Raw genomic sequence first — 27,937 nt, 5'->3', positions numbered from 1 at the left:
CCTTTAGTATCCCAGTCAGACGAAGGCCTCTACAAGTGTACAGCCAACGATGCGGCCATCGTTTAGTGGTTTTGGTTAAACGGCTTTGATTTTACAAGCGTTGATTGGGATACTGCATAATTTTTCTGGGATTATCAATCTAAATTAATGCACTGATTAATAAAGTCATAAATAATGATACATGAACAGAATTAAGTTTACCTTTGGAGTTGACTCCTGCAATGGTCCCAATTTGATGTTTCTGATGGAGGAAATTCTTTAGAAAGAGTAGACCTCCTCTTCAACTGTAGGTAATATCCAAACAGTGTCCCGGGCGGTCCCGGATCTTAATTTTTTGGACATTTTCTCATTTATTTCCCTCCATAAATATCCTCTGAGTTTAATTAATTCAACTTGTTTATTCAAGAAATGTAATTAGTGTCTTGAGTTATGTAATTTCTTTAGAGTTTTAACACCGTTTTATTGAAAAAAGTAATGATTTGTTCATGACGTACGCAATGTTGCTAATTTGGGTTCCTACCTTTAAAAATGAAATGCTGGGCAGGTTTTTTTTGACGAGGGTGACACCTACAAACGAACATTTAAGCTGAAAGAGACGCAGATAGAATCATATTCTGACACAATATTTTAGCCGATTGAGAAATATTGCAAAGTATGACACATTTTGGGGAAAGGGAAGAAGGGGGAGATTGCTTAACACTGTCTTGTTTAAATGTATCAACTGATCGGTGCTCTGATATAATTCCTAGCAGTGTCTCAACATTTCCTGTGTTATATCTTCACCCACGCCTCGTCTCTTAAGGTAAGAAGTGGAAGTGTTGTGATCAGAATAAACGTGGTTCAGAGACTCTCACACTGGATAGCAGGAGAGGATGGGGCTCACCTCACCTTGTGTGCTGCTCGGTGAGTACCCACATTCTACTCTGTTATTATGTACTCAACATGTGTGTGTAGACACACAGGGCATGTTGTGTGTGTGTCTATGTTTTTATGCATGTCTGTATGTACGTGTGTGCATGTGATTTATGTGTGTTTATGCTTGTAAGGGGGGTTCATCCATTGTTCTGTTGATTATAAAACATATTTAACCTAATGAGATGCTTCTCTCTGACTTGGTTGTAGTGCTGAGTGCTCTCCTCATCTCTGGAAACACTCAAGGTTGGTTAAAACATAGTAACATTTTGTATGTATTTGTAACAGAACCAGTAACTAACAGATACTCCTACTTTTACTGTCATGTGTCTTGTGTGTCCACAGCTCCGCCCACAGCAACAGTGAACATCCTCTCTCCTCCTGATCCTCTCTATCCTGGAGACACAGTCACTCTGCAGTGTGACATATCACAGTATGAAGACTGGAACTACTACTTCTGGTTCATAAATGATCAGGAGTATAAAGATTGTACCAGTAAAACCTGCTCCTTCAAACTGGTTCACAACAATCTTCAGTACAGCTGTTCGGGGAGGAGGAGTGGTCGACCCCAGGATTCATACTGTAGTGATATCTTATCTATAACTGTTACAGGTGGGTTAACTAACGTCAGAGAGTGCACCGTCGAATATCATAAACTCAAAGAGAAGCCATGTGTTTTGACAGGAAACCACCAATATTATCTAGCTTGTTAGGAAAATCAGTCCCAGTAGTGTTCATTGGTCTTGTCTGGTTCCTGTGTGTCTTTACCATGTGTCACTGGTCCTGTATTCCATAGCAGGTCATGTGATATAGTAGCCTGGTAAAAGAAAATGTAGGTTTGTGAGATCTGTATACTTTGACAGACTATTGATCTGACTTGTTGTTAAAGTTTAACAAATGTCAGAGACAGTCACTAAGGTGTTCAGTAGAGTGTGACCAGGTCTGGAGCTACAAGGGGAACCAAGCTAGCAGGAGGAGGAAGTGATCCAGTCTGGTAGAAACAATCTATCTGAAGACAATCTGACTGACTCTGGATATTCACTGAGAAGTGTTTGTAACAGAACCAGTAACTAACAGATACACCTACTGTTACTGTCAGCTCTGCCCACAGCAACAGTGAACATCCTCTCTCCTCCTGCTCCTCACTATCCTGGAGACCTGGTCACTCTGCAGTGTGACACATCACACCATGAAGACTGGAGCTACATCTGGTTCATAAATGGCCTTCAGGATAACAGTTGTACCAGTAAAATCTGCTCCTTCGACCTGGGTTTTTACCCAGTGCAGTACAGCTGTAGTGGGAGGAGGAGTGGTCAATCCCAGACTTCACAGCAGAGTCCTGACATATCTATAACTATTACAGGTGGGTTAACTAGACTACTGACAGCAGAACACATCAGCTACTAGATCTCTTTGATCTCCCTGTCAGACACATTCACATTGTCAATATCTGGACATCATAGAACTGTATTACTTTATATGGTATGCATCATTTTCTTTAATTTATCTCTGTTGTCCTCAGCCTTCCTTAAAGCTACTCTGACTGTGACTCCAAACCCTGTCTACCACGGAGAGACAGTCTCTCTGAAGTGTTCAGTGGAGTCTGGTCCTGCCTGGAGCTACAGGTGGTACAAAGACGGAACAGAGATCAGAGTGGAGCAGTCTGGTAGACACAGGATATCTGGAGACTCCCTCACCATCAGTAAAGTAGAATCATCTGATCAGGGTCAATACTGGTGTAGAGGAGGGTTAAGATCCATTATTTCAAGAGGCAGTGAATCACAATATCTTATTGTTAATGGTGAGTTATGTGAGTTGTTAAAAGTAAAGATCAGACTGTGTTCATATTTTGTATGCATGATCATCATTTGAGAACTGAACCAGGCAAACATAATAACTTGATGTTTACTTGAAAATTTAGTATTTATTACTAAACCTGTATTCTAATAACTACTGTTACTGTCATGTGTCTTGTGCGTCCACAGCTCTGCCCACAGCAACAGTGAACATCTCTCCTCCTGCTCTTCACTATCCTGAAGACACGGTCACTAACTTACTAGGTAATCAGGTACTTTCACGTTCACACAGTATCAGTTGAGTACATTGTTGGCGAAAGATACAGAGAGAAAAACAGAGAGATGGTTAAACTCTGACACAGATACCTTTAGGTAAATATGTTTAGTCAGGCTTCAATGATGACACACAATAGGTGTGTTGTATTTAACACATAACAGTAATCAAACAGTATTTACCACAATGATTTGAAAATGTATTGACATCTTGTCATCCCAGATCGTCCCCAGCCAGTCCTGAGAGTGTCTCCCTCGTGGCTGAATCCTGGAGACTCAGTGACTCTGAGCTGTGAGGTTGGAGACTCATCTACAGGCTGGAGCTTTTCCTTCTACAGAGCTGCTCCCTCTCTACCAGACCAGCCCTACTCTGTAGAGCTCCTCTCTGACCGTGAGCAGACTACAGGGAACTCCTCCACTCTGCAGCTAGCTGCTCCCTCTCACACAGCAGGATATATGTGTAGAGCTGGGAGAGGAGAGACAGTCTACTACTCTGACTACAGTAATCCACAGTTTCACTGGTCTGGAGGTAAGTTCATGCTTCTGTGTTTGTGTTTGTTTGTTTATTTGCCTGACCAGACGTCCATCCGTCTGACTCACTGGAGGGCTGTATTCGATTCTCAAATGGATTCTCTCTCTTTATATCTCTCTCTTTATATATCTCTCTTTATATCTCTCTCCCTCTCTCTCTCTCTCTCTCCCCCCTCTCTCTCTCTCTCTCTCTCTCTCTCTCTCTCTCTCTCTCTCTCTCTCTCTCTCTCTCTCTGTCTCTCTCTCTCTCTCTCTCTCTCTCTCTCTCTCTCTCTCTCTCTCTCTATCTCTCTCTCTCTCTCTCTGTCTCTCTCTCTCTCTCTCTCTTTCTCTCCATCAGATCTGCATTCCTCAGTGTCTCTCAGTGTAAGCACCAACAGATCTCAGCACCTCGTGTCTGAGTCTGTCTCTCTGAGCTGTGAGCTGAAGGGGAACTCTACTGGATGGACACTGAGGAGGTACTCAGGCAGTAAGCTGTGTACTGCGTGTTCGTCTATCAAGAGATCCACTACAGGATCCACCTGCATCATCCGGTCCTTAAACGTAAGGCACAGTGGAGTGTTCTGGTGTGAGTCTGGCTCAGGAGAGTACAGTAATGCTGTCAACATCACAGTACATGGTGCGTTCATGATTCTTGATTGACTAAATAGTGTTCAATTGGGACATTTTTATGAACATGACTTTAAACTCCATTGAAACCTCCTGATTTCCAGTTGGCCCTGTGATCCTGGAGAGTCCTGTCCACCCTGTCACTGAGGGAGACTCTGTGACTCTGCGCTGCAGACACAAGACTCCTCCATCAAGCCCCAAGGTAGACTTCTACAAAGATGGTAGCCTGATCAGGAAGGAGACCACAGGAGAGATGACCATCCCTGCAGTATCCCAGTCAGACAAAGGCCTCTACAAGTGTACATACTCTGACAGGGAAGAATCCCCACAGAGCTGGCTGCTGGTGAGAGGTGAGAGAACATTCACTAGCCTCCAGGGGGCGACAAACCTCAACCACAACCTCATCCTTCAGGCTGTCTCCTTTCAACACCTTGACTGAAGTCTTGATTCAGCATCGTCCCTCTTCTCTCCCTCTGGTTGTCTCTCCAGGGACAGCGGTTCCTGTCTCCCTGCTGCCCAGGCTGCTGTGTGGGCTACTGGTGACCTCCCCCTTCCTGGTGACAACCATCCTGCTGCTGCTCATCAAACGTCAGCAACCAGGTGAGGACACATGATGATGCTGTGAGGAGTGTTTGAAGAGCAGGGGCTCTGCAGGAGGTGTGGACCAGGCTGGCTCCTGGTGAGGATGTCTGGGGAAGCAGGAGATCCCAGGATGGAGGTGTGAGCACTGACCTGTAGGGTCATGTGGGGGGTGACAGGGAGCCAGCTGACTGGAGCGTGTGTTACTACATACAGTAGTACAGGTATGTGGCTCTGAGAACACATCTGAGGATCCATAGGCAGGTGGTGTCTCCACAGACTGGTAACACCATGACTGGTTGTTGTTCAAGTTAATAAATGAGCATTTAATGGCAGGCTGAACAATAATATTTAAGCCTTTTTATATTGAAACTAACTGCGGTTGTTTCTAATTCCTCTGCTTTCCATGACTGCTGTTGTCCAATATGAACAGAACTGATTGTGTTTGTGTCTGTTTTTCACAGTCAAAACTGCTGAGGAGGATGAAGGAGTCGAACTCACCGTGCGAAATCCAAGAGGTCGTAGTCATGACGACACTGGACCGTGAGCACCACTCTGATACGTTTGATTCTTGTTCTGAAGCCTAACAAATGATACGCAACTCTGTCACTGTTCATTTTTAGACACCACAGTTTCATGATACTGAAGTGTGTTGTACTGTGTGTGTGTTGTTGTCAGTCAGCCTGTTTGTTAAGTGCAGTGATGCCCCAGATAGACAGGATGTGATGTTCAGTCTGTCTGCCATCTTCATGTTATTTAGAATACATGTACTATAGACTTTTATCATTTATCTAATAGCTATGCTGATATAGTCTATATCAATGATGCCATGGTTATATAGTCTACATCTAGTAAACCATCATTGTATTAATATAGTATGTTTCAATTTTGCTATTATTCAAGTTTTATCGTATTTTCTTTCATTGAAAACCAGAGCTTTGACTTATTTCAAGTTCAGTGCCTGCACTGGTCTAAAACCTGACAAGATTAAGACACACCCTAAGTGTATATAGTTTATTTTCTTCCACATAAAATGCTTTAAGAGGAAACATTTGTCATAAGTAATTTTGGCTTGTTTACTTTTAAATAAAAAACTTCTCACAACTTTGCATGAAGCCATTTTCTATAACTACCAGTTCAGTCAAGACACTCACGTGATTGATTTCACCATTTATTCATACCCATGACAAATGGTTTAACATTGGCGGAATGGATGTACAGCGGGAAGCGCTCCCTGCCTTCACTGCAGCATGCATGACATGAGGTAGGGATCAACGAGTGAAATCTCCCAGGGGGAAAACAGACAGAACACAGGGGGGGGACAGGGGTAGGTGGTGGGTGGCAGCAGTGCAGAACTAAGGTCAGCGAGGATGCGAGTGCGTGCATGTGAGCGTCTTACAGCGCCGCCTCCACACGGTCTGGCGGCGACGTATGGTGAGGCTGCTCCTTCTCCTTCTCCTGGTAAGCCTAGGAATGTCCCTTTCCGCTCGCCATACTGGTAAGCCTAGGAATGTCCCTTTCCGCTCGCCATACCTATCGAGCTAAGCCTATGGCTGTCGGCTATGGCGATGGGTGATATGCATAGAGTTAATATAACTAGAGTAAGCTACTTTTGTCTTCCAAGATGGCGTCCCCATTCATTACTATGAAAAGTGCTCAGTGGCGCAGTGAGGCCACTTGCGAGACTGGACGCGGCCATCTTTCCACTTCCGTGTCTTCCTGTCTAACTTTAAACAGTGGCTCTTTTTTTCCTTAGCTCCGAGAGCTCATGTAAATCAGCTATCGGCCAATGTGAACTTTTGTGCTCGTGCTCTGTTAGTATCTGCCAGCACATTTGCAGGCAACTTTCATTGACTAAGCAAATAAATGGGTTGCTAGTTTACCCATTTCGGATTGGTTTCAAACTTAACAAAAATCGGGAAAAATTATTCTATGAAAAAGCTAGTAGCATGAGCCAGGTTCGAGAATCAAACAAAAATTATTGGGGGACATAGTTTTGTAAATGTTGAATGGAGTTAATAGAATAAAAACGACCGGAAGAGTCGGAAACCTAACCGTACATGCAATACCACCTACATCCACTGGGGCCGTTGCTTCAAGCCGAGGGGCGAGGGGTGGGGGCTTAGTGATATGACGCGCGCTGCCCGAGTCCCATGCCTGAACTAGCTCCGCTTATTATTTCTACTGCACAGATGAACACACTTTGTTAACTTCATTTACATTAACATGTATTCATTTAGCAGACGCTTTTATCCAAAGCGACTTCCAAGACAGAGCTTTACAAAGTGCATAGGTCACTGATCATATCAACAAGATATGGGGCACAACTGTGCCCCAAAACATTGCGAGTAGCCAAACTAACGTTTAGATTAATTGAATGATTTAAGATAAACTACCAAATACACAATAGACATGTAAAATATAAATTTACTGGAGATTAAAAGGGTCTGAAATGTTAAAGAGGACTGTTACAGAGACAAACCTACTAACACAAACTAAGAGGTCCCCACGTGTAAGCAGCACGGCCCTACAAACAGCCCGGTCAGTGGTTATGGTTTGAAACTGTTCTTAAGACTGAGAAAGAGAGGATGTACTCAGAAGTACAGCTTCCTTTGAGGTTTGTGGAAAGCAGCACTATTATTAGGTTATAATGATTCAATGTACATCAAATGAGTCATTCATTCTCATCTAACTGTAGTTAAAATATCCGTACTGTATTTAATTCAAGTCACTCAATATCATCATTAATCAAATTAGTTGATTTAGATTGCTGTACGTGCTGTACAGTTTCAACACATTTCTGTTGAAGTACTTATCAACAACATCAAGCAGTGTTGCTAATGTGGGTTCCTGCTGTCCACTCACATGAAGAGAATGGGGACCTCATTACCTGAACACAGGAAGTACACACATACAAACACAAAAAAACACTTCACTTACACAATGTGTAGCAAACAGTAACCAATGCTGGGCACATTTTGCAGGGCAGTTTTTAGTCACGAGACGATGACACCTACAAATAAACATTTAAGCTGAAAGAGACGCAAATAGAATCACATCCTGTAACAACGTTTCAGTTGATTGAGAAATATAGAAAAGTTGAAAGATTTCTTCATTTTCCTTCTTTTCTGAGTTCTCTCTCTGTCCAGTTTTATCGCAAAGAGGAAGGAACTACAGAGTTGGCCAACTTGATCGAAGAACTTTAAATTCATTATTTTATTTATTTTCATGACTTCATACTGTAGCCTCAAAGGTTAATGACACAGTCCCTGTAGTTTCTCTCTCATTAATCATATTGTAACTCTTTTTATTTGTGTATCTCTCCGCTCTCTGTTCATCTCTCTCTCTCTCTCTCTCTCTCTCTCTCTCTCTCTCTCTCTCTCTCTCTAACTCTCTCTCTCTCTCTCTCTCTCTCTCTCTCACCCCCCCCTCCCCATTCTCTCCTTCTGTATTTCTAGCAGCAGAGAAGTGTGCTGCCTCAGTTTGTAGGAAGTGGAAGTGTTGTGATCAGAATAAACTTTGTGGTTCAGAGACTCTCACTCTGGATAGCAGGAGAGGATGGGGCTCACCTCACCTTATGTGCTGCTCTGTGAGTACCCACATTCTACTCTGTTATGATGTTCTCAACATGTGTGTGTAGACACACGGGGCATGTCTGTGTGTGTGTCTATGTTTGTATGCATGTCTGTATGTACGTTGGTGCGTGTGATTTATATGTGTGTGAAAGGGGGGGGGGGTTCCTCCATTGTTATGTTGATTCTAAAAAATGTATTTGACCTAATGAGATGCTTCTCTCTGACTTTGTAGTGCTGAGTGCTCTCCTCATCTCTGGAAACACTCAAGGTTGGTTGAAACACAGTAAAGTGCCGTACAGTACGATACTGGATCACACCCATATTGAACTTCTATGTCTGACTGCCTCTTAAACTTTCCTTTCTTTTTTGGCAACTGAAACTTCTCTTCCTTGTCTTGATGGAGTGATAGGGTAACAGAGCAATGTTGTGTGTGTTTGTGTAGGGAAACCAAAGGCTGTGGTGACCCTGCATCCTGACCTGCAGCAGATATTTACAGGAGAGAGACTTACTCTCAGCTGTCAGATACAGGGAGGAGAGTACAACACTGAATGGTGGTACTTTTTTAAGAGGGATGATGTAGCCATCGGCCGTTCAAGGTCTGAACTCAAGATAGAATCTGCTGAGGAGTCCCACAGAGGTGCATACACCTGTGTTGGTAAAAACACAAGTAATGAGTATTCTGACTGGAGTGATGAAGTGAAGCTGACTGTAACAGGTATGTCAGCTCACCTTCCTCAGACCGATTAATTTAGGTTTTCCATTACTTCATACTAGCTACATCAAAGATCCTATGACATGCTGTTTTTAGAAGCTTGTATAAAGGCCTTAGTGGTCCCCTAATACTGTATCTAAAGTCTCTTTCGCGAAATTCAGCCCTGGTGCAGAATTACAGCGACGACGAGCAGTCCCACAATGAGCTTTCCTCAGGACGTGCCGTTTGTGTGTCTGTAGCTTTAAATGCTATGAGAAAGAAAGAGGCGGGGCTAACTGCCATGCTTTGGTCGTTCATCAAGCCATGATGTCTCGAGGAAAATGTTTTCATTGGCGGGCCAAATACTCTGGGCGGGCAAAGCAGAGAAAGGGGAGGTAACCTCATTTTCAAAACCGAGCGTTTGAGCTCTCATTTTCTCAAAGGCGGAGAAGTATGGAAGCAAATCGTGACCAAAATTCAAATGAAAATGCATTTCCAGAAATGCATTTTCATTTTAAGAATGTGGCTGCATTATTTGACTCATAAATCAAATTAGTATTCAATCATCCTATTTGCATTTTCATTTTCTTCTTTAAGACTGCTCATTCTTTCCCTTAATTAAAATGAAAACGAAAAAGACATTTGAAATTTAATTTTCAAAATATGCCCCAGCAAATAGATACCAAAATTCAATTTGAAATGTAAAATTTGAAAATGAAAATGCATTTCCAGAAATGCATTTTCATTTTAAGAACGTGGCTGCAAAATCGTGACCACAATTCAAATTCAAATGCATTTCCAGAATTGCATTTTCATTTTCAAGAACGTGGCTGCAAAATCGTGACCACAATTCAAATTCAAATGCATTTCCAGAAATGCATTTTCATTTTAAGAACGTGGCTGCAAAATCGTGACCACAATTCAAATTCAAATGCATTTCCAGAAATGCATTTTCATTTTAAGAATGTGGCTGCATTATTTGACTCATAAATCAAATTAGTATTCAATCATCCTATTTGCATTTTCATTTTCTTCTTTAAGACTGCTCATTCTTTCCCTTAATTAAAATGAAAACGAAAAAGACATTTGAAATTTAATTTTCAAAATATGCCCCAGCAAATAGATACCAAAATTCAATTTGAAATGTAAAATTTGAAAATGAAAATGCATTTCCAGAAATGCATTTTCATTTTAAGAACGTGGCTGCAAAATCGTGACCACAATTCAAATTCAAATGCATTTCCAGAATTGCATTTTCATTTTCAAGAACGTGGCTGCAAAATCGTGACCACAATTCAAATTCAAATGCATTTCCAGAAATGCATTTTCATTTTAAGAACGTGGCTGCAAAATCGTGACCACAATTCAAATTCAAATGCATTTCCAGAAATGCATTTTCATTTTAAGAATGTGGCTGCATTATTTGACTTATAAATCAAATTAGTACTGATTAGTACTGAGCGGACATTGCATTTTCATTTTCATGTTCTGCCCGCAAAGAACTGCCCATAATTCGAAAACGAAAATGCATTCTGAGCGGCGCAGTAGAGTGACGTCAGTAGCCGCTCTTCTTCAGCTCCCTGCTGACCGAGCTACCCATCTTGTTCGGTAGGGGGCGGTGTGCACATACGCATTGCATTACATGGCAAATGTGCCGGGAAATGTATTGAATTGCCGGGTCTTTAGAGGACGCATCACAGATCATGGCGCTCCCTCAAATTGTGCAGACACTGATAGAATTAGCTGAGCTGGTAGAAACTAATAATATATCTGAGTCTGATGCCCGTGACCGAGTAGAACAAGTCACAGAGAGCTTGGCTGCATACTCTGCCGTCACAGACGTACACATTAATGAGGTTGCCATAGTAGACCTCTCTTCAGTCCTGGAACGGCTGGATGCTGTGGAGCCTCAAATGGGACGGGGACGACCAACCATCCACATCCCGTTCGAGTCCATCGAGAACTATTTATTAAATGGTCTACTTTTTCCTGTGAAAGCAAGCTGTTTCACCTTTGGCCTGGTTCAGACAAAATCTGAATTTCCGCAATCTGAATTTGAATTTCCGCAATCTGAATTTCAAGAATCTGAATTCCTGCAATCTGAATTTTAGAATGTTTTATTTTTGGATCAAAATAATTCAGTTGTATTAAATTTGGCATACAAATAATTCAGATATTATATATTCAACAGCAATATATTTCAGTTTTATGAAATTCGACACACAAATATTTCAGATCTTTCATATTCAAATTCAGATACTTTTGTCAGCTTTCTAGCTCCATAAATCCGTTGCATCCTCCGACGGATGGTCTGGTGGCCGACAACAGCTCCGCTATGTCCTTTATTTTTAAACCATTTAATAGTTTTCGATGGACTCGAACGGGATGTGGATGGTTGGTCGTCCCCGTCCCATTTGAGGCTCCACAGCATCCAGCCGTTCCAGGACTGAAGAGAGGTTTACTATGGCAACCTCATTAATGTGTACGTCTGTGACGGCAGAGTATGCAGCCAAGCTCTCTGTGACTTGTTCTACTCGGTCACGGGCATCAGACTCAGATATATTATTAGTTTCTACCAGCTCAGCTAATTCTATCAGTGTCTGCACAATTTGAGGGAGTGCCATGATCTGTGATGCGTCCTCTAAAGACCCGGCAATTCAATCAATTTCCCGGCACATTTGCCATGTAATGCAATGCGTATGTGCACACCGCCCCCTACCGAACAAGATGGGTTGCTCGGTCAGCAGGGAGCTGAAGAAGAGCGGCTACTGACGTCACTCAACTGCGCCGCTCAGAATGCATTTTCGTTTTCGAATTATGGGCAGTTCTTTGCGGGCAGAACATGAAAATGAAAATGCAATGTCCGCTCAGTACTTATCAGTACTAATTTGATTTATGAGTCAAATAATGCAGCCACATTCTTAAAATGAAAATGCATTTCTGGAAATGCATTTGAATTTGAATTGTGGTCACGATTTTGCAGCCACGTTCTTAAAATGAAAATGCATTTCTGAAAATGCATTTGAATTTGAATTGTGGTCACGATTTTGCAGCCACGTTCTTGAAAATGAAAATGCATATCTGGAAATGCATTTGAATTTGAATTGTGGTCACGATTTTGCAGCCACGTTCTTAAAATGAAAATGCATTTCTGGAAATGCATTTTCATTTTCAAATTTTACATTTCAAATTGAATTTTGGTATCTATTTGCTGGGGCATATTTTGAAAATTAAATTTCAAATGTCTTTTTCGTTTTCATTTTAATTAAGGGAAAGAATGAGCAGTCTTAAAGAAGAAAATGAAAATGCAAATAGGATGATTGAATACTAATTAGATTTATGAGTCAAATAATGCAGCCACATTCTTAAAATGAAAATGCATTTCTGGAAATGCATTTTCATTTGAATTTTGGTCACGATTTGCTTCCATAGAGAAGAACACCCAGGGCTTGGTTTAAACCTATCGAAATTTCTAGCCACTGGGGTACCAAAGGCAGGCTAGGGGAACTCATATTAATGTTAAATAACAACCTAAAGTGAAGTTTTAATGTCATGAGACATTAAACGGAGGCTAAATATTTTTTTTTCTTCATTAATATTACATGGCTTATTCTGTAGCTCAGTAGGCCTACCTGAGCTTTACATAAAAATCACCTTCCCAGGGCTAGACACATTGGGTCATTAACATAGTCACTAAGGTGTTCAGTAGAGTGTGTACAGGAACCAGAAACTAACAGATAAACCTACTGTTACTGTCATGTGTCTTGTGTGTCCACAGCTCTGCCCACAGCAACAGTGAACGTGTCTCCTCGTGCTCCTCACTATTCTGGAGAAGAAGTCACTCTGCAGTGTGACATATCAGAGTATGAAGATTGGAGCTACATCTGGTTCATAAATGGCCAGAGGTATAATGGTTGTACCAAAACCTGCTTCTTCGTCCTGGGTCATGCCACAGTGAAGTACAGCTGTAGTGGGAGGAGGAGTGGTCGACCCCAGACTTCACAGCAGAGTCCTGACATGTCTATAACTATTACAGGTGGGTTAACTAGACTACTGACAGCAAAATACATCAGCTGCTAGACCTTGTGAACATCAATAAGCTTTCATTAACCTTAGACACCTTATATAGTGCACTGTCTAATCTCACTTACTTAAAGGGAGACTGCATATTTTGACAGGAAACCACCAATACGATCTTCCTGATCATGTAGCGTACAGTACCTGTGGTGTTCATTTGTCTTGTCTGGTCCCTGTGTGTCTTTAGTATGTGCCACTGGTCCTGTATTCCATAGCAGGTCATGTGATCTGGTAGTCTGGTAAAACAGAATGTAAGTTTGTCAGATCTGTACACTTTGACAGACTAGTGATCTGACTTGTTGTTGTACTTTAACATGTCAGGGACAGTCACTAAGGTGTTCAGTAGAGTGTGACCAGGTCTGGAGCTACAGGGGTACCAAGCTAGCAGGAGGAGGAAGTGATCCAGTCTGGTAGAAACAGTCTATCTGAAGACAACCTGACTGACTCTGTATTCACTGAGAAGTGTTTGTAACAGAACCAGTAACTAACAGATACTCCTACTGTTACTATCATGTGTCTTGTGTGTCCATAGGTCTGCCCACAGCAACAGTGAAGATCCTCTCTCTTCCTGCTCCTCACTACGCTGAAGAAATAGTTATTCTGCAATGTGACATATTAGAGAATGAAGACTGGAACTACTACTTCTGGTTCAGAAATGGCCAGGAGTTTAAAGATTGTACCAATAAAACCTGCCCCATCAAACTGGATCACTACAGTCTTCAGTACAGCTGTGCAGGGAGGAGGAGTGGTCGACCCCTGGATTCACAGCGCAGTGCTATATTATCTATACCTGTCACAGGTGGGTTAAGTAGACTACTGACTGCAGAACACATCAGCTACTAGATTTGTGATCTCCCTGTCAGACACATTCACATTGTCAATATCTGGACATCATGGAACTGTATTACTTTATATGGTATGGATATTTTTTTATTTGTTCATCTCTGTTTTCCTCAGCCCTCCCTAAAGCTACTCTGACTGTGACTCCAAACCCTGTCTACCACGGAGAGACAGTGTCTCTCAAATGTTCAGTGGAGTCTGGTCCTGCCTGGAGCTACAGGTGGTACAAAGACAGAACAGAGATCCCATTGAAGCAGTCTGGTAGACACAGGATATCTGGAGACTCCCTCACCATCAGTAAAGTAGAATCATCTGATCAGGGTCAATACTGGTGTACAGGAGTGATACCGTCCAGATCCATATCCTCAACACAAAGTGGTTCCATCACTATGATAGTGAAAGGTAATCTTTGTTGGTGGTGGTGGTGTGTCTGTGTGTGGGTTTGTGTGTGTGTGTGGGTGTCATATTCATGTGAATTGTTAGTTATTTGTCATGAGATATACAGATTTTCTTATTGTAGATGGGGGAGGGAAGAATTTCCTTGTTGTTCTCAAAGTTGTACTTGTTATGAGACAAAAAAACGACAAAATGAAAGATAACCACAATTTCATTTAAGAAATATAATGTTTTATCAATTATATGAAAATCAAATTTATAAAACGCAGGCCTATTAGATGTCGCCAGAAGCAGTCATAAGAAGATTGGTGATGCGGTCTTTGTCAATTACGCCCCAAAACTATGGAAAAATTACCCATAAATATTAGGAAAGCAAACACAACATTTTCAAAAGACAGCTTAAAACCGATCTTTTTACCAAAGCATTTAACAAATGTTATTTCAGAAGGGTTTTACTACTTTATTTTTTTAATTTATTGCTTTATTAATTTACTAGACTACTGACAGCAGAACACATCAACTACTAGAGCTCCCTGTAAGACACATTCACATTGTCAATATCTGAACATCACAGAACTGTTACTTTACATGGTAACATAATGTTTTCGGGAGGTGGTGCGTGTGTAGGTGTGTGTGTATTGTTCTTGTGAATTGTGAGTATTTTGTCATGAAAAATCAGGTTGTCTCCTTAGTGTCTCCTTGTTTTTTTCAACAAAGTTGTACTAGTTATGAGACAAAAAGGACAAAATGATTAAAAACCACAAGTTCATTTTAGAAATACCATAATGTTTTATCAATTTATACAGCTGTGGCAACAGCCACGCTTCAGTCTGACCAGACAGACATCTATACGGATGACAGAGTGACTCTGACCTGCACTGTGGAAGGTTCCTCTGGGTGGAGGTTTTACTGGTACAGACACACCACAGACTCTGACCCTGTGACCTCTACTGATGAGTCAACCTACTCTTTCACCCCTGGAAGTGTGTCAGAGGGGGGTCAGTTCTGGTGCAGAGGGTGGAGGGGAGACCCAGTCTTTTACACCCAGTACAGCAGCCCAGTCCAGATTAATGTTACTGGTGAGTCTCTCATCATACAGTGTAATATGTAAAATGCGAAACTATATGTAGTCTAATAACGGACATTATATCATTGTAAGAAGCGGTGGAATTTATTTATGAATGTATTTTATGAATCTCTAATTGACAGTATGGTGATAATAATGACTGATGACTTTTGTCTGTAATGCTGTGTGATCATGTTGTGTGTGTTTGAACAGCTAGGCCCTATGCTGTTGTGACTCTGAAGCCCAACTGGAGTCAGATATTCAGAGGGGAGAGTGTCACCCTCAGGTGTGACATACAGGGGACAGAGGACACAGACTGGGAGTATGAATGGTGGAGACCTGGAGACTCCACCTCAAGATGGAGAGAACAGGAATACAAGATCATCAAGGCTGAGAAGTCTCACAGTGGTGACTACAAGTGTGGAGGTAAACGTGGACATCACCATTCAGGGTGGAGTTCTGCTGTCAAACTGAGAGTTAGAGGTAAGCCAGGTACTATCACGTTCATATTGTATCAGTTGAGTATATTCTGACTAAAGAGACAGAGAGATGGTTAAACTCTGACACAAATGTCGGTAACTACATATAGTCAGGTTTCAATGATGACACACAATAGGTATGTTGTATTTAACACTTTAAACAAACAGTATTTGCCACATTGATTTGAAAATGTATTTACATGTTGTCCTCCCAGATCGTCCCCAGCCAGTCCTGAGAGTGTCTCCCTCGTGGCTGAATCCTGGAGACTCAGTGACTCTGAGCTGTGAGGTTGGAGACTCATCTACAGGCTGGAGCTTCTCCTTCTACAGAGCTGCTCCCTCTCTACCAGACCAGCCCTACTCTTTAGAGCTCCTCTCTGACCGTGAGCAGACTACAGGGAACTCCTCCACTCTGCAGCTAGCTGCTCCCTCTCACACAGCAGGATATATGTGTAGAGCTGGGAGAGGAGAGACAGTCTACTACTCTGACTACAGTAATCCACAGTTTCACTGGTCTGGAGGTAATGCTGCTGTGTTGTGATGTGTGTTTGTGTATCTGACCATCCGTCCATCTGTCTGACTTACTGGAGGGCTGTATTTGATTCTCAAATGGATTTTCTGTCTCTCTCTCTCTCTCTCTTTCTCTCTCTCTCTCTCTCTCTCTCTCTCTCTCTGTCTCTCTCTGTCTCTCTCTGTCTCTCTCTCTCCATCAGATCAGCATTCCTCAGTGTCTCTCAGTGTAAGCACCAAAAGATCTCAGCACCTCGTGTCTGAGTCTGTCTCTCTGAGCTGTGAGCTGAAGGGAAACTCTACTGGATGGACACTGAGGAAGTACACAGGCAGTAAGCTGTATACTGTGTGTTCCTCTGTCAGGGGATCAACTACAGGATCCACCTGCATCATCCGGTCCTTAAACGAAGGGCACAGTGGAGTGTTCTGGTGTGAGTCTGGCTCAGGAGAGTACAGTAGCGCTGTCAATATCACAGTACATGGTGCGTTCATGACACTTGATTGACTAAATAGTGTTCAATTGGGACATTTTTATGAACATGACTTTAAACTCCTGATTTCCAGTTGGCCCTGTGATCCTGGAGAGTCCTGTCCACCCTGTCACTGAGGGAGACTCTGTGACTCTGCGCTGCAGACACAAGACTCCTCCATCAAGCCCCAAGGTAGACTTCTACAAAGATGGTAACCTGATCAGGAAGGAGACCACAGGAGAGATGACCATCCCTGCAGTATCCCAGTCAGATGAAGGCCTCTACAAGTGTACATACTCTGACAGGGAAGAATCCTCACAGAGCTGGCTGCTGGTGAGAGGTGAGTCAGCGGTTTTTGAGTGAATCTGTTTGAAAGTCTGTCCTTCCTAAGTCAGATCATCCAACAGCAAACACGTTCAAGTATCATGTTTCTGTACATCTCTCCAGCATTAGTAAGGTTTTGTGTATATCTGGAGCTGTTCTCCCCTCTTCTGTAGGAAGAGGTGCTGTTCTCTCCTCTTCTGTAGGATTGGTGGTGGGACTGGTTGTTACTGGTGTTTTACTGTTTCTCCTCATACTGCTGTTACTAGTCTGGCGAAAGTTCAAAGGTGAGAAGGTTGATAAAACATCTTTCTCCTCTTCCTGGTCCAGTGATTAAATACACAACTTCATTTTAACCCCATCAATATAATTTAGAAAGACTGTAATTGAAGCGTTGTATGTGTTTTGTGTTGCAGGTGCTCAGTCTAGTGCGGCATCTATGTGAGTAAACCACCCTCTCTCAACCATCACAGCTGACAGAGACATTACATTTGTAGACTAAACTTTGTACCCTACATAATTGGGTCACTAAGTTAGACACTAAGACCCAAAAGAAAAGAAAACAGGGAAGCATAATATCTGTAGGGATGTTTTTTATAATCTGCATTATTATGTGACGTTGGTGATAGTCTTAACCTGTTATACTAATCACTTTGTTTTAGATACTCCCAGTCACAGAGCACCAATCATGTCGTAGACGGTGTCCAGATAGCCAATCAGAACCAAGCTCCTGGTGGAAACGCCCCTCTGCAACATGGGCAAGGTCAGTCTTAGCCAATCACATTCTCCCTACATAAGCCATGCAGAATGCAGTGTTTCAGAATCCACAAAAAGAACAATTATTATTGTTACGGGGCGCAACATTAGGAATCATTTTAAACATCAGAAACGCTACGGAAGCATGTGTGGAACATTTGACATAAAGATGAGAGGCGTCTCACTGGGAGGAGTGGACTCCTCGATCCTGTCACAAAGCGTCATCTATGAGTTAGTTGTCATGAGTATCATGTATGAATCCTGTCCTAGTTTCCCAGCAGAGTCACTGTGGTCTGTGTGTGCTGTTCATGCTCAAGGTGTGGAGGCCGGACCAAGTGACCTGACCTACGCCCAGATTGAGCTCAAAAAGATGAAAAAACCCAAGAGAAAGACAGGTGATTGTAATCAGCTGTTTCATACAGGTGCTAGTATCACTGTTAACAAGCCGTCTAATACAGTTTGCCAGTGATTTACCTTTTAGCATCACATACACATGATGGTCTATAGTGTATGTATAACACGTAGCTTCACGTTTAAAATGACAGTTTGTTTTTTACATGTTTATGTTGCTCTTTAGGAAAGCAAGCAGAATCAGAGGAAGACACCATTTATTCCATGGTGGCCACAGGACCTTCCTCTGGTAAGATTGTCCTTCATTTTCTCAACAGAAGGCAGAAACGGAAGGACATGAAGAAATCCTGTGCGTTTACGCAATGTCATTTTCAGTGCCAGAACGTGGAAATATTTATGTCATATCCTTCTGTCACCACAGTGGTTTTTCTGAGTAGTGGAGTTCGATGCAAGTGTCTCAGTATGCTGCAGTTTATCGGACATAATTATATCACCATGCAGACGTGATACACAATAGACAAGCAAAGTGTAGAAATATAATGCAAACACCACTTTATCAAGCACATATCAAAGATCAGTCTAGAGTAGTTTTCCCAGCTTCAGAGCACCAATCGGGGCTCAGTTTGGAAGCAGGCAGCCAACCAGAGCCCCGCAACCAGTCTTTTGGCCAATCTTATCCTGGCCCATGGCTGAGAGTGAGTGTTTTGTTTCCTGTGTCGGTCTGTAGGTGACGCTGGAGCAGATGACGTGATCTATGCCCAGATTGACTTAAAGGGCAAGAAAGCCAAGAAATCAGGTGATTATTACCCCTCAGTTCTCTCCTTTACAACCCTCCAATCCCTGACAGTGAGAGTTGTGAATGAGTGAATAAAGTGAGTGAATGAATAAGAGAGAAATGATGAGAGAGATAGACACCTACGCTATTAAAACTTAGGGAGGTAACAGAGAAGATTCACATACTGTGAAAAACAAAGACTACCACTATCATATTATTTTAACTTTCCATAACAAATATATTCTTGTTAAGCAGCTCTCTGTCCCATGTGATCTGTCCTGCAGACATGTTGACCACCAGGGAGCCGGATGCTGTCTACTCTGCAGTGAAGACAGGGTGAGGGGTCCTCCCTGGATGCTGTCTACTCTGCAGTGAAGACAGGGTGAGGGGTCCTCCCTGGATGCTGTCTACTCTGCAGTGAAGACAGGGGGAGGGGTCCTCCCTGGATACTGTCTACTCTGCAGTGAAGACAGGGTGAGGGGTCCTCCCTGGATGCTGTCTACTCTGCAGTGAAGACAGGGGGAGGGGTCCTCCCTGGATGCTGTCTACTCTGCAGTGAAGACAGGGGGAGGGGTCCTCCCTGGATGCTGTCTACTCTGCAGTGAAGACAGGGGGAGGGGTCCTCCCTGGATGCTGTCTACTCTGCAGTGAAGACAGGGGGAGGGGTCCTCCCTGGATGCTGTCTACTCTGCAGTGAAGACAGGGGGAGGGGTTCTCCCTGGGACCTGGAGCTGAACTCATGATCTGAGTCACTGTTGACAGTCTGTTTACTGGCGTTTTGTTGTCATGATAGTGTACGTGTTTGGGTTGAGGTCGTTTTTTACACACAAAGACAGGTACATATTCATGAACCGAGACGCGATTTTAGACCCTTATTAGGGGTGCTTGAGCACCCATACATTTCATCTCAGCACCCCTAAAAATTGTAATAAATAAAAATAAAATAAATATTCTTGATTATTATCATTTGATGTTGGTAGTTCATGAAGAAAGGGACACCCTTTTTTCATTCATTCATTCAATATTTTGCATAATAATACATAAATGTAGTAATTGTTATTGAGTGAAATTGGGGATTTATATTAGCAAGGGAGTTTAGCACTTTTGCCAGGCACTGTAGTCATGTCACATTCTCATTGGGGGCTGACCAACCCAAAAGGTCTGATCCTATAATTGTCTCTGATGGAAGGTGACAAGGTTGGTAAAAGAAGAGGAAACATGTGATTGTGATGAAAGAAGGGGGTATGTAAAAAAGAAAGACAAGCTTGTTGAAAATGATTCGCTAAAGATATGTAGCGAAAAACTCCTCTGCCGAGGAGTTTTTCCAGACCTTGGAGGTTTTCAGGGACTCCTCTCTGCTCACTGACCTGACTCTGAGCACTGAGGATGGGCTGAGCTTCCAGGTCCACTCCCCTGTCCTGGCTGCTGTCAGCTCCCTGGTCCACCACAGTCTGCAGGACGGGGATGCAGAGAGGGAGAAGAGGGGAGGATCTGTTGATGGTGACACACAGAGAGAGGTGTCGATGGTTCTGGGTCCTGGGATGGACCGTGTAGGGCTGGCGGGGGTGCTGGAGTTTGCCTACACTGGGGTCATAGCAGCTCTGAACGCAGGCAATGTGATCCAGATCCAGACTGCAGCTCAAGTACTGGGAGTTCCCAGAGTTCTGGAGCTCTGTAGAGAGGAAGAGGAGAAGATGAAGATAGGAGGACAGAAGAAGACAGAGGAGAGGAAGATCTCAGCTGCAGAACAGATGGAGATCAGTCTTCAGTCCATCAGACAGCTGTGGACACAGAGAGTAGGCTGTGATGTAGTTCTGGAGGTGGATGAAACTCCATTTAATGGTAGGTACAATTTCTATAGTTTCACTAGAGTGTTCTGTGGAACAATAATTACTTATGTCTTACCATACAATGAAGATGAATCTAAAACAAATACAATTGTATTTCCTCCTGCTTGCTCACAGAGTTGTCCTGGCAGCCAGTAGTGACTATTTCAGAGCAATGTTCACCAGTGGGATGAAGGAATCCGAGCAGTACTGTGTGACTCTCCTCTTCCTGGTGGCATCCGAGCTGGAGATCCTGATTGGTTGCTCCTACAACGGGTCCCTCCCTCTCAGCTGGGGGCGTGTCTTTGAGATCAGCTGCACCGCCCTCCAGTTCCAATTCCAGGCCGCCTTTTCGCTGTGTCTCAACTTCCTGCAACAGGAAATGGACGCCCGATCCTGCCTGTACGTGGCATCTTTTGCTGAGGCCTATGGGATGAGGGAGCTCCTGGAGGTGGCTGATGACTTTGTCCTGAGGAACTTCCAAAAGGTGGCAACAAATGCTAAATTCAAGGATTTGCCAGTGGAAAAACTGAAGAAGTTCCTGAGTTGCCCCTCTCTCTGTGTTTGCTCTGAGCTGGTTGTGTTCAAGGCAGTGGTGTAATGGATCGACGCCAACCCTGAAACCAGCCCCCATCTGGCTAAAGAACTTATGGAGAACATCAAATTCAATTTAATGGCCTTTATCGAATTCAAAGAGTTTCAGGCCATGACAATGTGGAATGGATGTAAATCTGAGCTTTTTAAGTTTGTACAGCAGGACTTTAGTTCCAGTCACTTTGCCCCAAGGACCCATTACAGAGTTCTTCATTACAGACCCATTTCAGAGACTTCTCTAAAGACAGTCTGGTCCTGGTAGGTAGAGACCAGATCTCTGAGGACTTCAATCATCATATCCCTAGCCGAGATGTGTGGTTTGGCAATTCTCTAAGGAACCACATCGGCATGGTGAAGAACGTGGAGTGGAGGAAGCTGGGAGAGATTCCAGAATCATCCAGAGTCATGAGGTGGTGGTTCTGGAGGGGAAGTTGTACGTGGCTGGCGGAAGAACATACTATAGGACGGGCGACACCTTAAACTCGGTCTTCAGTTGAGATGGAATGCTCTTGAGTTATTTAAGTTTAACTATGCTTATTTGGTTATTACTTCACATACTGTAGTGCAGGAAGTTTTGCCATTTTTGCCAAAATGCCATTTGACTGTACAAGAAAAATAGAAAGAAATGTGTACATTTTTGTTTTAAATCATATTCTGACCCAGATGTGGTATACATTGATTGCTGCACTTTTCTATCCAACCTGGTTCCAGATATGATCCCACAGAGAACAGTTGGCAGAGACTGGCTGACATGCAAATGGCAAGGTGCTCCTTCTCTATGGTTGCTGAGGACAACAGGGAGTCCAAGCTGGTGCACCGCTATGATCCCAGCAGCCAGTGCTGGGAGAACATGGGCAGTATGCCTGGACCTAACACTGACATACGAGCCTGTGTTTTCCACCTGCCCCAACACCTAAGATTGTGACGGTGACGTCATGGAATTCAAATGAGGCTTATGTATTTTATATGATATATTAAGTACAAGACAAAGTGTAAGCAAATACAGATGTATTTGGTCTGAATGTTCCATTACACTCATGCTGTGTCATTGTTACTTTAAGCATGTGAGATGATCAACCCGACAACACAGAATGTCCCAGAAGGCGTTACCATGACAAATCTGTCTTTGCACTTCACTAAGTACCTGGAAGGGAATTAACCCTTTTTTCCTTAGACCAAAGTGAATGTATGGTCCACTGAAAACAGTCAATGCATCCATACAGATTAGGTAGAGTTAACGTATTATACAATAAAAATACATCTTCTTGAATGTTGATTTTTGAGCCTAACTCATTCTTTCACTCTCTGAAAAATGTCTGTTTCTGTTTACATAATAAGCGCCCTTGGCGTGTAGAATTAATGTCATGTCATTCAGTGTTGAGTCGACATGTTTTACTGGAATTAACATTCATAGGATTTTTCCAGAACAAACATGTCCAGACTTGAGTCTTGACTCAAACCCACTCCTCCCCCTAGACCTCCACCTCCACCTGAAACACAACAGAATATAAACTGTGTTCGGGTTGACCAGCCGCATACTGCAAGCAAACCAGGGCACCAGGGATATAGACTCAGAACGACAATAGTAAGACAAAATGGTGGGTAGCATAGTGGTTCTGTTGGCCTGGTTGGGCTGCTTGTCACTGGGGACTGTGCGGGGCCAGAGGGGTGATCTGGACATCGGGACGGAGTTGGATGACATTAGAGCTAAATTACAAGGTTTGAAAGACTTGGAGGCTCGACTGAACCACACAGAGAAGGAACTGGAGGGGCAGAAAGCCAAAGTGGACAGACTGGAGAAAGAGAACAAGGGTATGTTATTTTCAGTGCTGATTGAAACAGGTGACCTTTATCGTTAGAAGAAAAATAACAATCAAAATGTTGTGTCGACAGGATAATATACTTGATGCTTCTGCATGGACATTGGTTCATCGTTTTCTCTCTTCCTTGCGATTGTAGAAATCACACTTCGACTCAACACTACAGAGGATGAAGTTGAAAAGCTGAGAAACAGTGGCACTAAAAGTGAGCTTTTGCATCGCCTTCCGCTCTGTATGTTCGGGTATCCCTGCACCTGAAATGCAGCGGACTTGAGAATGCATATGAACCTCAGTATTGTGTAAACGTGTTGCTTGTGTGTTCTCAGAGGGTCCGCAGGTGGCTTTCTCTGCGTCTTTGTCCAACTTTGGGGAGATCTACAAAGGACCGTGCAGCGACACAACCCTCGTCTTCAAAAGAGTTTTCTCAAACATAGGCAACGGTTATGACCAACATACAGGTACGGTCATACCATTAGAACGTGTTTATGTGGGTGTGTCTGAAATAGAGATGAAGAGGGAATACATCTCATTATCTGTATTCAATCAGCTAGCATTAGCTTATTTCTGTTTTGTAATCAGCTAAGTGTAGCTTGTAGCTAGCATTAGTTTTTGCATATAATCAGCTAGCAATAGCCTGTTTCTCACTTCAAGTTCCTCTCCCTGACTCGCCAGGTTTCTTCAAAGCACCAGTGGAGGGCCTGTACTACTTTACCTTCAGCACCTTCGGCTACAACACCCACCTGATCGGCGCTGTCTTGGTGAAAGGTGGGGTTCGCGTGGTGTCCACCTACGACCACGTGTCCACGGATTCTAGTGACGGAGGAAGCAACGCGGTGGTACTCGAGCTGAAGGCAGACGAGAAGGTCTCAGTGGAACTGTGGCAGAACGCCAGAGTGTTCGACAACATGAACGGACACACTACCTTCAGCGGATTTCTGCTGTACCCATTGGGAGACAGGAAGTAGGGCGGGAAGTGACCTAAGCGTAAAAATGAGAACCCCTCGCTAGGAGCTAAGAATCCATCCACCACATAACAGTATTTACTACTTTTAAAGAGATGATTATCATCAACATTTCCTCATTGTCTTGCATTCATACTTTACCAATAAAATAAAAATATGTCAGAAAAGATGGTCATTTTTCCAAACTATGATAATTGATGAACGTATGATAAATGATTAATTATTATTTAAGCAAAACATCAATCGCCATCGAGTTGTGTGGCTAGAGGCATCAAGTGTTCAAAGTACCCTACAAACTACTTGTTTATAAGGCTTGTTACTCTGTCTTACCTATAAGATGTCTTCGTTATTTATGTGTGGACTTATTTATACATGATACAGTAGATGCTAATCAGTATTAAATAGAGAAGATTCGTTGTTCTGTCCAAAGTACTGCAGCTTTAGTGAAGAAAATCCTTTTAATTCAGGATATAAATTGAATTCATTGTAGAAGATTATATAATGTTTCAGAAAAATCATCCTCACAGTCTTAGGTGTTGGGGCAGGTGGAGAACACAGGCTCGTATGTCAGTGTTAGGTCCAGGCATACTGCCCATGTTCTCCCAGCGCTGGCTGCTGGGATCATAGCGGTGCACCAGCTTGGACTCCCTGTAGTCCTCCTGGCAGTACCCTCCCAGCACGTACAGCTTCCCCTCCAGGACTGCCGAGGCTGGGCCAACGTGAGGGACGGTCAGGGGGGAGATGGAGCTCCAGAAGTCCCTTGCAGGGTCGTACACCTCACAGGACAGCTGGCTGGCGTAGAACTTCTGAGAATTACACACCCCTCCGACCACGTAGAGGTGGCGACCCAGAACCTCCATGCAGTGCAGGGCCCTGTCCAGGATCATGTCGGCCAGGCAGGTGGTTCCTCTCTCTGGGTGGTAGAGGAACATGGACAACAGACACTGGTAGTGGCAGTCGAAGCCTCCCGAGATGAAGATCTCACCGTCCAGCACTGAAGCTGAGAAGCCACTCAGAGCCTGGTGCAACTGTCTGGAGAAGCTGGAGAAGAAGGAAGTTAGGAGTTAGTGGAGGAGAAGAGATGGGATTTAATAACAGACAATAAGGAACAAGGAGGGATAATGTTGTATACCTACACAAACCTCTAGATGTCACTGAAGTACCATCTGTATAATTCCCAGTAAACTACTACTTTATACTGTATACAGGAACACACACACACAACATTGAAAATGTTGGAAATGTCAGATTATTATTCACACCCTCCCCTCCAAATCTCCCTTCCCAACCACCACACACCTCCTCACCACACCCCACACCTTCAGACCTCACACACCTCCACCCACCACACACACACACACACCTGACACCACACACACTCCTCAACCCAGACACACACACACAGACACATACACAGACACACACACAGACACACACAGACAAACCTCCAGGCGTCTGACTCAGGGCTGTAGACTTCCACCGTGTCCATGTTGGTGCTGATATCTCTGTCTCCTCCAATGGCATAGAGACTCTCTCCTCTAACCACCAATGAGAAGTTACTCCTATGATTCTGCATGTCGGCAAGCCTCTGCCAACTGCCCTGCTGTGGGTCATACCTATATGAGTGTGTTTATGAAAGAACAAGGTCAATAAAAGACAGTTTTAGTTTAGTTTTAATAAAAACCTTTTAGTTTTCTTTTGTATGTCATCATTGACTGTACAATGTACAGTATAGAATCGTTTATTTTGATGATCCCCCTTTACCTATAAGCTGACTTCAGTGTGTCGTCTTTAGCGTAGAATTCACACCCCCCGACCACATACAGCTGCCCCCCCAGCACCGCCACCCCATGTCTTAACCTCGCCTTCTCAGGTATCTCTCCCAGAACCCTCCACTCCACCTCCTTCACCAGCCCTGTGCCGCTGCGTAGTGAGTTGGCGAACCACATCTCTTTACTGGGAACACGTCTACCCGTGTCCAGGTTTAGCTGGTCCCCGCCCACCAGAACCAGGGAATCTCTGGGCTTCCGGACCCGATACTGGTTCTGGCTCCCAGGCAGACTGATACTGAACTCCCTCAGGGCTGACCCATAGAGTTCCACCTCCTCCTCCCCACCTCCTCCTTCACCTCCACCTCCTCCGCTGCTGCACTCCATCCGCAGGTTGACTGCCCGCACCTCCCTGAACTCCCGGAAGGTCATGAGGGGGAATCGCACCCCGGTCATCAGCTCCCTTGCCTGGGGTAGCCTGGCCTCCTGATCGGCCTGCACCCACGACACCACCGCCCGGAAGACCCACAGCTCCGAAGGAGCACAGAGTCCGTCTCTCCGCAGGAAGTCTAGGAGCTTCTCCGCAGGCAGATCCAGGAACTTGGCGGTGGACGCCACGTCCAGGAAGTTCCTCAGGACAAAGTCATCAGCCACCTCGAGGAGCTCACTCATCCCGTAGGCCTCAGCGAAAGATGCCACGTCCAGGCAGGATCGGGCATCCATTTCCTGTTGCATGAAGTTGAGACACAACAAAAGGGCGGCCTGGAATTGTAACTGGAGGGCGGTGCAGCTGATCTCAAAGACACGCCCCCAGCTGAGAGGGAGGGACCCATTGTAGGAGTAACCAATCAGGATCTCCAGCTCGGATGCCACCAGGAAGGGGAGAGTCACACAGTACTGCTGGGATTCCTTCATCCCACTGGTGAACATTGCTCTGAAATAGTCACTACTGGTAGCCAGGATAACTCTGTGAGCTAGCAGGAGGAAATACAATTTTATTTGTTTTAGATTAATCTTCATTGCATGTTAAGACTCCATAAGTATTCTTGTTTCACAGTACACTTTAGTGAAACTCTAGAAATTCTACCTACCATTAAATGGAATTCCATCCACCTCCAGAACTACATCACAGCCTACTCTCTGTGTCCACAGCTGTCTGATGGCCTGAAGACTGATCTCCATCTGTTCTGCAGCTGAGATCTTCCTCTCCTCTGTCTTCTTCTGTCCTCCTATCTTCATCTTCTCCTCTTCCTCTCTACAGAGTTCCTGAACTCTGGGAACTCCCAGTACTTGAGCTGCCGTCTGTATCTGGATCACAGTGCCTGCGTTCAAAGCTGCTATGACCCCAGTGTAGGCAAACTCCAGCACCCCCGCCAGCCCTACACAGTCGACCCCAGGACTCAGAACCATCGACACCTGTCTCTGTCTGTTCATGTTAACAGATCCTCCCCTCTTCTCCCACTCTGCATCCCCGTCCTGCAGACTGTGGTGGACCAGGGAGCTGACAGCAGCCAGGACAGGGGAGTGGACCTGGAAGCTCAGCCCATCCTCAGTGCTCAGAGTCAGGTCAGTGAGCAGAGAGGAGTCCCTGAACTCCTCCAAGGTCTGGAACAGCTCTGTTGCGTATGTGTCTCGGCTGTAAGTTGAGATGTTCTCCTCCTCTTCTGAACTTTCTCCCTTCTCATTCCACTGCTCCTCCTCCTCCTCTTTTCCCTCCCGGCTTGACGTGCGGATGTTCTTCTTCTTCTTCATCTTTCTTCCTTCCTCGCAGTCCCTCCGTCTCAAACCCATCCTGGTGTCGTTGTAGGCGACAATCCTCCTCAGCTCTGGGTCGTCATCCGCTACCCTCTCTCTTCTCTCCTTAATCACTCTTCTTCTTTGCTCCTTCTCTCCCCTCCAGCGTTCCTCCCATTCCTCGGGCAGATGTCCTCGTGTCATCTCCATGGTTACTGCTCCGTC

At 44.0% G+C, this 27,937-nt stretch overlaps 4 protein-coding genes across 4 annotated transcripts; 3 read left to right on the top strand and 1 right to left on the bottom strand.

Annotated features, from left to right (window-relative positions):
- The first annotated feature begins 727 nt into the window (after positions 1–727).
- LOC124489058 (basement membrane-specific heparan sulfate proteoglycan core protein-like) lies at positions 728–19,905 on the top strand. The gene is made up of 27 exons (XM_047051687.1): positions 728–903; positions 1,123–1,158; positions 1,258–1,524; positions 2,012–2,275; positions 2,435–2,713; positions 2,898–2,972; positions 3,205–3,510; positions 3,853–4,131; positions 4,226–4,471; positions 4,611–4,721; positions 8,508–8,543; positions 8,718–8,990; positions 12,745–13,002; positions 13,576–13,842; positions 14,001–14,285; positions 15,086–15,358; positions 15,559–15,828; positions 16,040–16,345; positions 16,538–16,816; positions 16,899–17,144; positions 17,302–17,412; positions 17,542–17,566; positions 17,788–17,888; positions 18,199–18,276; positions 18,459–18,521; positions 18,960–19,028; positions 19,292–19,905. The coding sequence occupies exons 1-27, from the start codon at positions 873–875 to the stop codon at positions 19,345–19,347; spliced, it is 4,890 nt and encodes a 1,629-aa protein (XP_046907643.1). The 5' UTR covers positions 728–872; the 3' UTR covers positions 19,348–19,905.
- Positions 19,906–20,189: 284 nt separating this feature from the next.
- Positions 20,190–22,596, top strand: LOC124489057 (kelch-like protein 26). The gene is given in 5 exon segments (XM_047051686.1): positions 20,190–20,196; positions 20,304–20,847; positions 20,963–21,665; positions 21,668–21,827; positions 21,830–22,596. Coding segments are annotated over 5 exon segments (1,509 nt in total). The 3' UTR covers positions 21,925–22,596.
- Positions 22,597–22,893: 297 nt separating this feature from the next.
- Positions 22,894–24,377, top strand: LOC124489097 (complement C1q-like protein 2). Its single transcript, XM_047051751.1, has 4 exons — positions 22,894–23,239; positions 23,387–23,452; positions 23,574–23,705; positions 23,920–24,377. Exons 1-4 carry the CDS (start codon positions 23,023–23,025, stop codon positions 24,210–24,212), a joined length of 708 nt encoding a protein of 235 aa, XP_046907707.1. The 5' UTR covers positions 22,894–23,022; the 3' UTR covers positions 24,213–24,377.
- Positions 24,378–24,604: 227 nt separating this feature from the next.
- On the bottom strand, positions 24,605–27,937 carry si:ch211-63p21.8 (kelch-like protein 33). Its single transcript, XM_047051704.1, has 4 exons — positions 27,070–27,937; positions 25,974–26,952; positions 25,655–25,825; positions 24,605–25,250 (listed from the first exon to the last, which is right to left on the bottom strand). Exons 1-4 carry the CDS (start codon positions 27,920–27,922, stop codon positions 24,731–24,733), a joined length of 2,523 nt encoding a protein of 840 aa, XP_046907660.1. The 5' UTR covers positions 27,923–27,937; the 3' UTR covers positions 24,605–24,730.

This window comes from Hypomesus transpacificus, unplaced genomic scaffold (assembly GCF_021917145.1).
Source record: "Hypomesus transpacificus isolate Combined female unplaced genomic scaffold, fHypTra1 scaffold_170, whole genome shotgun sequence".
NCBI lineage: Eukaryota > Metazoa > Chordata > Actinopteri > Osmeriformes > Osmeridae > Hypomesus > Hypomesus transpacificus.
Note: the sequence above shows the minus strand (reverse complement) of the source record. Positions and strands in the feature narration are given on the sequence as shown.